General features: G+C 38.2%; 2 protein-coding genes across 5 annotated transcripts in view; both read right to left on the bottom strand.

Annotated features, from left to right (window-relative positions):
• The window catches only part of IPO11 (importin 11), a 268,026-nt gene that overhangs the window by 173,981 nt on the left and 81,820 nt on the right, over window positions 1–12,225 (bottom strand). The window lies entirely within an intron of this gene.
• Window positions 1–12,225, bottom strand: part of KIF2A (kinesin family member 2A) — a 58,145-nt gene that overhangs the window by 16,590 nt on the left and 29,330 nt on the right. For all 4 annotated transcript variants that reach the window (XM_054986576.1, XM_054986573.1, XM_054986574.1 and 1 more), the window contains 8 exons: window positions 10,288–10,383; window positions 7,871–7,925; window positions 4,631–4,793; window positions 2,331–2,421; window positions 1,953–2,016; window positions 1,535–1,626; window positions 1,226–1,368; window positions 62–266 (listed from right to left, as the gene is read on the bottom strand). In XM_054986576.1, coding sequence (XP_054842551.1) covers window positions 62–266; window positions 1,226–1,368; window positions 1,535–1,626; window positions 1,953–2,016; window positions 2,331–2,421; window positions 4,631–4,793; window positions 7,871–7,925; window positions 10,288–10,383 — 909 coding nt within the window. The remainder of the gene's footprint in view (window positions 1–61; window positions 267–1,225; window positions 1,369–1,534; window positions 1,627–1,952; window positions 2,017–2,330; window positions 2,422–4,630; window positions 4,794–7,870; window positions 7,926–10,287; window positions 10,384–12,225) is intronic.

Below are 12,225 nucleotides of genomic sequence, written 5' to 3'. Positions count from 1 at the left end.
GCAATATGGAGAGCTAGAGGGATTTTATTAGCTCAAGCATAATTAAAGACATTTTATTTACCTTGAGTGCTAAAAGGCTCTTGTTAATTTCAGCACCTTCCAGTCGTGTTTGCCTGTCTGCACTGGAAGTATCAGCTCCTCTTTCATTGCCAGCCAAGTCAATCAATGAAAATTTACCATGCAGTTTTCCTTTTCTCCTGAGGATGATCTGAAACACTGCATGGCTCCGGGATGAGTGTGCATTTGCAGATGTCTGACCAGATGTTCTTTAATAAATAGTTTTGGTGAGGAGAAAGAGACAAAATGCCACTGAGTTACAATTACTGCTACAGTACCTTCAACATTTTTCATCAGTGCTAAGCCTATCATTTATGTTGACAGTTTAAAGCACATTTTAGGTTCTATCAAAATGTAAGAAAAGCAAGAGATTTATGCTGCAATCTTATGCAAAGTTAACTCCCATCTAATCCCAAGGAGCTCAACAGACTTAGGCTTGTATAACTGCACAGTATTGCAGCATTATTTGATTACAGACATAATCTGTGAACACAAAGATCAACTATCTTTTCCCCTACCGCCGGCCTTCCCATTCAACCCTGGAAGAGCTCAAGATAGACTAATAATCATATAGGCTGGCTTTGCCGACAGAAGAGACAGGAAAGATGGTTTTGTACTTTTCCCACTCTAGCCTTCCAACCCATCCATGTGGGTCCTGTGACTCTCCCAGGATTTAATGGGTCTATTGGGGGGAGAGGTTGGAGGAACACAGGAAAGATCAATTACCATCACATCATCTGCCAAAAGCCTATAGGATCCAACCCTCTATCTATTTGGATACAACTTTAATAAGAACATTTTGTCTACTGAAAGCGATAAGAAAGTCTGAATGTTAATATTAAACTTTATTTATAGGCTGGCTTTTCAACGTGACATGAGTAACTGCACAGTATTGCAGCATTATTTGATTACAGACATAATCTGTGAACACAAAGTCTTTTGGTGCTACACCTCTGAAGATGCCAGCCACAGCTGCTGGCGAAACGTCAGGAACTACAATGCCAAGACCACGGCAATACAGCCCAGAAAACCCACAACAACCATCGTTCTCCGGCCGTGAAAGCCTTCGACAATACATTTTACTACCATTTGTCTTCCCAAAAAGTAACAGTTGAAAAAAGCTATTATTTACTATAGCTGACAGTGCAAAAATAAAAAATAACAATACCTGCAGCTATTGCCTATTTCAATAAGCTTTAATACATCTTCAACACATTTAACCTCTCGCTCATGTAATCCCACCACCTGGACTTGCTGTTTACCATCTTCTAGAACTCTTAACTTGGTCTTCCTGTTCAGTAAGTCAAAAACCTTATAAGAAGCAGAAGGGGGGAGGGGGAGAACAGATGTGTGTGTTAGCTAGGAATCCTTGGCACATCAAATTAGTTCTTTAACACAATTCAACCAAACAGTAAATATGCTAATAAATTCAGAACTCCTAGTGAGTTCTACCATATTAAGAAAAAATGTCACATACCTTTCCACTATAAATCTCAAAAAAAGTTGCATATACTTGAAGTTCTAGTTTCTTATAGTTTGGTTTCTTCAACATTAAAAAGACATCTCTAGCTGTGGACAGAATAAAAATACAAAACTTTAGATGCACAGCTGTTGATCCACTGACACATTTGTTTCATGTGTTTAATATACTCACAGATTTTATGCATTTATGACTTAACATATTTTTGGAGTAAACTACTAAAATATAAAGAGATTTAACAGAGGATAGCACAGCTAGTACAGCCCAGAATGTAGAGAGAAAAAATACTGCCCTTTGACTAGAGAAGCATATTTCCAATGTTCACCTTAATCAAGTAGCATTCATAAAGAACTACCGTTCCACTAGTCAGATGTGAGGCATCATATTTTGCACAAAGATCAGAGATATTATTTACCTGCTAGTGCATAAATTCCTTTTGAACAGTCTTGGTTCTTTCCTGAAAAATCACCACCCATAGTCTAAAGGCAAAACAATAAAACAAGATAAAAGGTATAGCATGAAGTCGAATACCATATGCTCATTCTCAGACTACCCTAATTTCCTCTGAAATACACCCAGACAGCAAAATACTAGGTATATTTGTTTGGTTAAATTTCTATGAACACAAGCAATTTTGAAGTGACAGTAGCATTCTTAAAGAGACCTGCATGGATATTATAAACAATGATGAAGGCTGGAGACAAACTATACTATTTATATGTTAAGATTCCTCAAAACTGGTTAAGCTGCAACAAAAGTACACTTGAGTAAGACTGCATAACTTAATACTTACATGGGTTTTTCCACTGCCTGTTTGTCCATAAGCAAAACACGTCGCCATTCCTCTTTCAAATATGGTCTCTACTAAAGGCCTTGCAGTAAACCTTTAACAAGGAAAACAGCCATTACATGACAATATTTACCGTAAGATGGCAGATTTCCCTTTTAAAAAGTTAGACATTTATCCTTTTTAATAGCATTTTCATTTTTTCTCTAGGATCTCCTTAGTACGTTTTCTAGGTCAGCGCTAGTGAGTAACAAATCCAAATAAAAGGATCAAAGGAATTTCTGAAAATGTCTACTGAAGTTAGGCAAACAGACAACAGGAGAGCAATTTGACACAAATTATGTTCATCGCTGCACATAGCACAAGTCAAAGTACATTTTCTCCTTTCCAAGCAATTCTTTGGTTCGCTTTTTTAACATCCACCAACATTTAAGAAATTTTCTATGGCTAAATAAACTCCAAAAGCTAAGGGAAGTCTAAGTAAGAACTATTATGGTCAGACATGAGCCAAAGTACTCCAACCCCACCAATGAACCCAACAGGATTAAATCACACTAAGTGCTCATATTTGATTGGTAAGTAACTTAAAGCGCAGAAAAGAATTTGGCAAAGGAAAGCACTCACATACAGGATCTTTCCAAATGGATAAAAAGCCACCAAGGGACAAGACAGCTTAAAAGACAAAGGCTGCTAATATGAAACAAGCGGGAGCCCTGCAGCCAACTGAAGGAAAAACTGCTCCTTGGGCCAGGATGATGTCATAACTAAACAGAAAAGGCAAGAAAGCCTAGGGGCTTGATGCCAGAGAGATTACCTTTGCTCTTTGTAGTTGAGTTCCTAAAGTTGGCTGCAGAGCCAGCTTCCAACTGTCTTACACACGCACACAAATGTACACTCTTCCCACTGGCTTGGAACTAGTGACCTCACCTGGTGCATCAAGCACGTTTGAGCCTAATCTGTAGGCTCAGACCTGAGCTTGTGTTCTCTCTTACAGAAATGCAGTGGCTGTAAAGAGACATCTTGACAAACTCCAGTTTACAAATGATGGTTTGAATAAACTCCAGGCTATCACAGCATCCACCTGTGGGCTGCCCAACAAACTGCGGTTTGTTGGTGGGTGCTATACCAGGATTCTATGCCCCATTATGTATCTTGCTTAACTGGGATTAGTTCTAACTGTGCTTTCTCATTATATTTGAACTGAGAAATCCCAGTATGTTCACCTCTCTGACATCTAGACAGAGAATCAAGTTCACAGAGAAGCAAAAATTTTTAGCTGTTCCAGAGGCATTCAGTTGTCTACAACGCTTTTTGCGGGACCCATCTTCCCTTCTAGTGATGCCTCACCAACAAGACTGAATGGTTCCATCCTCTCCCAAAAGGAAATTTAAAAGGTAATGGGACAAATAATCTCACTCATTCATATGCTTTCATTCAGTCGACTGACATACACAACAGAAATTACTCCACACAAAACAGTCAAAAGCAGTTTACATCCCACCTACTGCCATGTTTCCCTCCCTCTTCAAACTTTCTCTTATGTCTTAGGAGAGACAGCAAATGAGTGAGCTAGCCATAATCATGTGTTTCTTCCCAATCTTTCCAAGATTAGGAAATGCTGTGAAACAGAAAAGGGCAAGGGGAAGAACTGTAAAACTTTTTTTTACAGTAAAAATAATTTAGGAAATGAAATGAAGCACCTATTGCAGGAATGAGGCTTATTGGCTTAGCTAAGAGTAACCAGAAGACCTTAAAGGAGGCTTGACTTATCCAGACGGTTCTCCATCCATTTACTGCAGTCAGCCAATAGAAAGCTGTCTGCATACGTAATGGACAATGAAAGAAAACTTGATATGGTACCCGGAGATTCTGCTGAGGGGCATAAAGGAGCCAAGCAGCAAATTGTGGTCTACTATTTATATCTGGTAGACTAACCAGGGTTCATACAATAAACCGCTACTCTTCAAGGGTGACCATAAGAAGACAAGAAAAGTAACACAAAGAATCCTTGCACATGGACTCTAGAGACTCTGGAAATGGCTTTCTTTTTAGAAGTTATATGTTGGAGGATTTGGGGGACAATCTGAATGAAAGGCAGCTGATTCATCTGAGTTGATGCTGCCAATATAAATGGATAAAAAACAATACATGTGCACGCACACAGAGTGAGTTAAACAAGATATGCAACAGTCAATGGGAAATTAACCCGTAATACCCCACAGCAACGCGCAGACATGGATACTGAAGTTACAGAAAGCAGCACAAGTTCAATGGCACAATACTGCCAGATATTGTACAACACATACCTGTAGACCATTTCATTAGGAGCACTGTCATCGAAGGCATAGTCAAAGCGGAAAGTTTGGTTTTCTAAGTACCTTGTTAAATCTACCTTTTGCTTAGGTTCATGTACCATCACAACATCTTTGCTAGGGATTGTTATTACATCAAGGTCTTTCATTACAGTTTCTAAAAAATAAATAAATTTGCATTAATTTTCAAAGATACATGAACTAAATCCAAAATGGATCCAAAGCACGCTTATAATCAAGATACTGAAAGTGTTTGAAATAATTTACAAGAGAAAGAATATAGCCTATTATTCATGAGCTACATTCAGACATCACACAAACTATTAACCAGAAGTTTGTTGGCACCCAGCATAACTGCAGCATTTCTACAGGGTTTACACACACCCCTTGCTCCTACCCTCCTCCTCCAACGTGTCACAAGTTTGAGTGAATAACGTACCAGTTTCATTAAGCTACCATAATGTCTGAATGCAAGTGTCTTGGCAAACTGAAGTGTGCACAAGTGCTTGCATTTGCATATCACAGCAAACTGGAGCTTAATCAGATGGGGAAGTTTTTGATCATGCTTTGTGGACTAGAAAAAGAGAGGTGGAGGAGTAAGGGACAGCAGATAAGGTGTGATCATGCCAAATGCCAACATATCTTTGTTTAATTAGAGTTTATTGAGAGGTCTGAATGCAGCCAAAGAGTGCCTGTTGTACATATACTTTAACACACCAAACATATTATATTAGTAAAAGTGATCACCTACATTACAGTAGTGCTATTCAATTTATTAAAAACTTTCTAAGTGTGCCTGTTCGCTAGTCTTTTCCCTAAGAGGAGATTGTTTTATAAAACAGTTATTTCAATGTCTGTCTTAAAGAGCTTATTACAAAACAAAGAGCACTGCATATCTTCAGCCACGTAAGAGTTATCCAGCTTGATTTCATCAGATTGTGCATTAATTGGTAATAGTGATTCTTAAGTGTATGAAATGCCTGAATCAGCAATAGCATACAAAAAGCCCAGTGTTCCAAGAGACATACAAACAAAGGTGCTTTGTACATACAGTCATTATGTTTTTGTGTGTCCCATTTCAGGGGGAGGGGAATCTTTTTAGGCTAGAACTGTATATATTTATACTCTCATACAGAGAGCTTTGCTTTAAATTCAATTCAATCACTATTGCCAACTACCCAGTTAAAAGAAAACAAATGAAGTTTAGCAGTAGGGTGTGCATATACCATTTTGTAATTGTGCTACTAGGAAAATAAAATAACATTTGTCATATTTGAAAGGAAATCCCAAAAGAATAGTGCTGGAAGGAAGTATTGGAGAACAGAACTTGCCTTAAGAACCATAATGAATGATTTAATATCTATTATATTTGCAACCTGAATACAGAGTACTAGACTTTGAAAAATAGTTTTAAGCTTTTATTATGATTTATCACTGATTTTGTGTTTCATATTAAGGAACTCTCAAAATGACAATTACAGGAAACAGCAAAAGGCTAATAGGGCCAAAAGGTCATAGAACAATGGCCCTGATCGTTTCTCTTTCTGCCTTCTGCAGAATTCTTGCATAATTTTTAAAGTTTGTTAAAGGTATACCCTATTGATTCATTATGTAGCACAATATCTAAAGTGTGACGTCAACCCATAATATCAAGATACAAACAAACAAAAAAAATGCCCCCAAATCTACATCTAATGAAGGCATGTCAGTAAGGAAGCCTAATATTTTTAAAATTTCACCAGTGAAGCAACAATTCAACATATCTTTTAGTAGCTTTGCAATTCTCTTGCTCTTCACAAGGCACTCAAATGGAACATTACTGCCCCCCCCCACAATTCTATCAGAACTGCAGTGCTTCTCTGTTTTGTACTAATACCTCATTTAACGAAATAGCATAGGACATCAGAAGCATCTAAATAACCAAGCATTAGAAGTGTTATTTACACATAGTTGTGCATTTAGGATTTGGATAAAGAGGATATGAAGAGCCAGAATTCAAATAAAATAATGGTATTATCATTTAAACCATTTCGGTATTTTAGCTGAACTTGGAACATTCAACTAGCAGTCCAAAAATGCCTGCCTCTTGGCATTTGGAAGGAATGTAAAACCTCTCTATTTTAAAAAGCCTTTGATTGTCACAGTCTGATTTTGCTGCAATATTGCATTTTTTAGCAAATAGTTTCATTTTTAGTTTTGATTGTGTATTGCTATTTTTAAAACTATGTACATGTCATCCTGAAATTTGGAGAAGCAAATGTTTTAAATTAAGAAAATAAAGGGTGTGACAACCAGCTTGAAAAATATCATGATTTGCCCCAAACCACTGTAGATAGCATTTCACTGCTATGTCCAAGTAAAACGTTTTTTCTCCAATCCAGTAGCTTTCAAAAATTCATCAAGATATTATTCAAAATAATTTGAATACATTAATGATACACCAGCAAGAGTTTCTTCTATCCATAAATCGGGACTCCAAGTGAATACAATCTGAGTATTCTATCTGAGGTAGTACTTACTTTTGATGAAGCAAATGAACTTCTATGAGTTTAACAAAGAAATCTTCCTGCAAGGCTCTGAAAGGGGGCTATTTGCCCGCCTGCAATAATACTACAGCCAATCTTTCCAGGGAACGAGAAAACTTCCCCATTCCACAGAATGCCACACTGTTTATATTCCTAATGCTACCATTTTATGCTCAGACATCAATCACATGATTCTCGTAACATGGTTTACACATCACCTCATAAGGGAAGGAAGTGTGAAAAGCGTGAGCAGATTTCAATTAAAAAAAAACCCTGCTAGCTGAGGTTAACAAGTAAATTAATTTTCTACATAGCTAGTTACCAATATTCAGTAATTTCAGAATATCATACTGAATTCAGAATAAAGCAGAATGTTGACAAGAGACTGGCTTTTACTGTAATAATTCTGCCATGGATGCCTGGAAACAAATGTTATTTAGGTGACGATTCTGTGAAACGTTGGTAACGTTTCTCTCCCTTTTTTCAGTTATGAAGTATACCAAACTTATATTACCATTGATCTTGATGATTTTATACTGCAATCAGATAATAGAGACAGTAGACTCTTAATAAGTGGCTGTAAAGGTCACTTCCACACTGAAAATAGTTTCAGATTGTGACTTGAAAGCTTCTGCAACATAAAAATTACTACCCCATCCCACAGATGCAGACAAACAGATAAAAGTTCTCTAAATATTACAAATCATACCTTTTTTATTGAGTGGTCGCTTCCTAACACAAACACATATCCTATGCTCATCAATCTGAAAAAAAGAAGAAAAATCAATCAAATGAAAAATTATAAATCAAATTTAAACCCAACAGGCAAACTGTAACAGCAATTATTCTGAGGTAAGACCGGAATCAACCCAAATTTCCCCAAGTTACAAGGTACAGGCAAAATGTACAAGAAAACATAACATCAAGATCGATGAACTCCCCCTGAGCTCAGACAAAGGTTTTTAAGGATAAATGGTCCCAAATAAGGTTTTCTTAGAGATTCTTTCTGTTAGAGAGCTCAGAACACCATGGTGCACCCAATGAAATTGTCAGGAGCAGTAAGGAATTCTAGATGCTCCACTGAATTCTTCCTCCTTTCTTCCACATCATCCCTAGAATCCTGCTGCTGATGTGTACAGGGGGAGAAAAGGGAACATTTCTGCAGCTCTCTCATTCTATCTTTCTGTACCAAATGCATTCTGGGAACTGTAGTGCCCTGAATGGATGGCAGTATCAGGTGTTCTGGGATTGCGAGTATCCAGTGCGTTCTGTGAATGTCATTCCCAACATTGCTGATAGTTAATGCTCCACATTCCACGAATTGCACTTCTCAGAATGTAATGGGGAAAGGGAAGGAAGTTAAGTAGTAGGCTGAAGAAAGACTAAAGGACAATACTGAAAGAATTCTCTCTATTCTTGGTTGCTTCCCAATGCTGGTGCTTTGCTCATCTTGAGACAAATACATTGGGATAGCGCAAAAAAAATGAAGAAGAGGAAGAGGGAATTCTTCTCTGGCTTAGATTTACTGTCTAACCCATAGATGCAGAGGAGTTAGCCATGTTAGTCTGTAGTAGCAAAATCAAAAAGAGTCCAGTAGCACCTTTAAGACTAACCAACTTTATTGTAGCCTAAGCTTTCGAGAATCACAATTCTCTTCGTCAGATGAGTGGAAGACAAGAAGAAACTGGTCAGATATATAGGTGGAGAGGGGAGGGAGGAGTAGATGCAAACAGTAGCTTCTGATATGGAGATCGTAGAGAAATTTAGCAGCTGGGAAGCTCATCTGACTTTGAAAATGGGTTTTCAAAGATGCTGAAGCTTGTACTCTGAGCCAAAGGACTATAAACTTTATTAGCATCTCTATTAAGATCATATGTTGAATTCACTGACAAACACCTGGAGCTCCAAATGGGGACACATTCTTTAGAGCTTTTCAGATTCTTGCCAGTAATGTGGATTTTCCACAAAGAGTTCATACGTTAATTTACCCAGCTGACATCACTGAGTAAGCTGTAGCTGCAACACTGTTAGGGCTATTTTGCTGTAAGGATGCCAGGCAACTCTCAAAAACCACTTCAGGAGTTAAAGTTCTTTATTGATAAGATGGCAGTTTCATGCTCTTACGTCATCCTTGCTAGGACTGGTGGCTACAGACAAGCCTAACGCAGATAAAGGTTCCCCATGGCTACTCCTAATTCCTCCCCCCTTCCTCCTAACAGTCCTCAAACTCTGCTAGCAGGAAAACAGGCTGTGGGATTCATAGACTTCTCACGGCCAGGCAGGCTCCCAGACTCGCAAGAGATTACAGCAGGAATCAACAACCACTTCCCGTTCTCAGTTTCTCACCCCAGGTACAAGTGACAGAAATCACTACAACAGCATCAGCTTCAGGGATATTAAATATGACAGGTGACCCTGAACACCTAACATTTGTGACCGCTGTTACCAATAGGCTTCGGCATCTAATAACCAGGGAGAATCTTACACTCTCAGCCTCTCCTGTAGTCATGAAAATATGTTTAGGAGACTGAGATCATACGTTACCACGACTGAGATCTCTGGATTCCCAGCTCAGGAAAGATGATACCCACGAGAGATAAAAGCAGCCCAAAGTAACATCTGAACCGGCTCTTAGTAAATACATTATTCCATTATTACTGACAGTGAATTCTGATTATGTTTTCCTTAACTTGACAGTTCTTGCTGTCCAGTAGCAAAAAAGAATGCCAAAACTGGTAGTCTGTAAGTGGGTCTTAGGTTTTTCAACTAGGATACAGTTCTCAGTCAACTTCAGATCATACTAAAAATTGACAAACCTGTGCAAGTGCAGCCATTTTAAAACATGTAATAAGCATCAGCATACACACTATTTGGCCATAAGACAATCGGTTAGATGGCAATAACTGGCTGCAGTTATGCTCACAGAATGCAGCTTTCCTCTTTCCCCTCCAGCTGCACCTCTTATGTCCCGAAAATATCCTCAAAAATAGTGACGGGATAGACAATACATGGAAAATGTATGCCTCATCTCTTTCCTTAATCCGGTCCTTTGGGTGTAACATATAATCAGTTATAATTTATTCTATGCTTCCAAAATACTTATACGGTAGAAGTGTTAAAACTTACAGGATCTGCAGTTGTCAGTGGTCTATAATCCAGGCTTCCCCTGAAATCTCTAATCATACACATAATTTCATAATTTGGATTTGTAGCATCAACATCCTAAAACCAAGAAAAAATAGTGGACAACATTTCAACATACAGTTTTCTCAACATTTATGTAAGATTTGCAGATACAATTATAGATGCCTGAAGTAAAAAGGATATGCATTAATATTTACACAGTATTAAATGAATTAATAACTACCACGCATTAACATTTGCATGGTACTAAATTCTATTAAAATATTTATGTAAGTTATACAAGTTACATCCTAAAAGGACCTTGTCCATATAGCCAGGGCTTTATTTTCTGTTACAGCTGACCATTACCATACCCCACTCAACTCACAATATTGCAACTCACATAATTCATTTTATTCCTGTCCAGAACACTTTACAGTAAGCAACTCTGATCCCCTTTCCTTACTTTCCACACCATCTGAATATGCAAAAGAAAATCACTCCAAGTACAGTATTGTTTGTTTAGCTGACAAATCAGAATGACTTCTGCTGTATGCCAAAACTAAAACATCTAACCAGCTTCCTTTTTTAGAACCTGCAAGTATTGGTCTTGTGAAACAAAGATCTTCAATGAGAGTTATACCAGACTGTTATATTCTTAAAATACAAACTATCGTAAATATGCACAAGAGAAAGAGTAAAGCAATGCAATTACTAATAGTGCTTTAGATAAGATCTCATTACTACCTAATAGTAAAATGGTGGTGCACAACGATCATAGAAGCAGCAAAATCAGACCATCCACATACAAAGCAAGTGTTTCTACATACTTGGGCGAGTTCCAAATACACAGAAAAATATAACTTTATAAAATTAAACCCAAAAACCCATAAAATGATTTGATGAGGACTGAGCATACTACAAGAGGCACAGTACATTGACAGTCAGTTAAAGGGGTAAAGGAGATGAGTAAATTGGCCTGATGGAGACTCTAAAATTATTACAGTATTCAGGGAAGGGTGGGTCTCTTCCCAACCCCCACTTGAAATTCTAAAACACAGAAAGAAGCCCTAAAGAAATCAAACTGGATTTTTCCAAAAATTTCCAACCTGTGTTTATGTTAGAGCTCCTGTATAAGCAAGAACAACTCCACGACTTCAATGTCAAGGCACTTCCATTTGCATAGTTACCATAACACGAAGTCCATATGCAAGTCCATCTACAATGAGCCCTACGTGCATCAGAGCACACACTAACAGCTTGTGTTTAACTCTTCACAAGAAGAGAACTGTCAATCCTCCCCGACAACCAGAGAAAGAAAAATCCCTGCACACTTTAGAAGGTTAACACCATCAGTATACCTATCAAGTTACATGAGTGCCAATATTACACCAGTAGGAGACTGCAAGTCTCACATTAGACTAGAAAACATAACAAACAAGCCTGTCAATAGGATTACGCTGGTTGTACTAGAGTTTCTGCTTTGTGACAGAATTCATTAATATTAAGGGATTTTATTACAAGATTAGTAACTTGAAAGGGGGAAAACGGCCCAGACAGTTAATGGCTGTGCCATGTTCCAGTCCTCACTCCACATGTGGGTTTGATGGTTGCCATGTCAACCAGCCCTTGGGTCTCTGGATGCTGCTACTAAATGCCAGATCAGTGCAGAATAAAACTTCCCTCATTCACAATCTAATCAGGGAGGAGGTAACTGATCTAGCATGTATAATGGAGACCTGGATGGGTGAACAGGAAGGAGTTAGTCTCTCTCAGTTGTGCCCACCTGGATACTTGGTTCAGCATCAGGGTAGACGTGAGGACTGGGAAAGGGGGACTGCCATAGTTTACAGGAATTCCGTCTCTCTCTTCAGGCACCCTGTCCATCTAACGACTAGTCTCAAGTGTGCATACCACCTTGTGTTGAGCAATCAGGACAGA

Source organism: Eublepharis macularius, chromosome 8, assembly GCF_028583425.1.
Source record: "Eublepharis macularius isolate TG4126 chromosome 8, MPM_Emac_v1.0, whole genome shotgun sequence".
NCBI classification, from domain to species: domain Eukaryota; kingdom Metazoa; phylum Chordata; class Lepidosauria; order Squamata; family Eublepharidae; genus Eublepharis; species Eublepharis macularius.
Note: the sequence above shows the minus strand (reverse complement) of the source record. Positions and strands in the feature narration are given on the sequence as shown.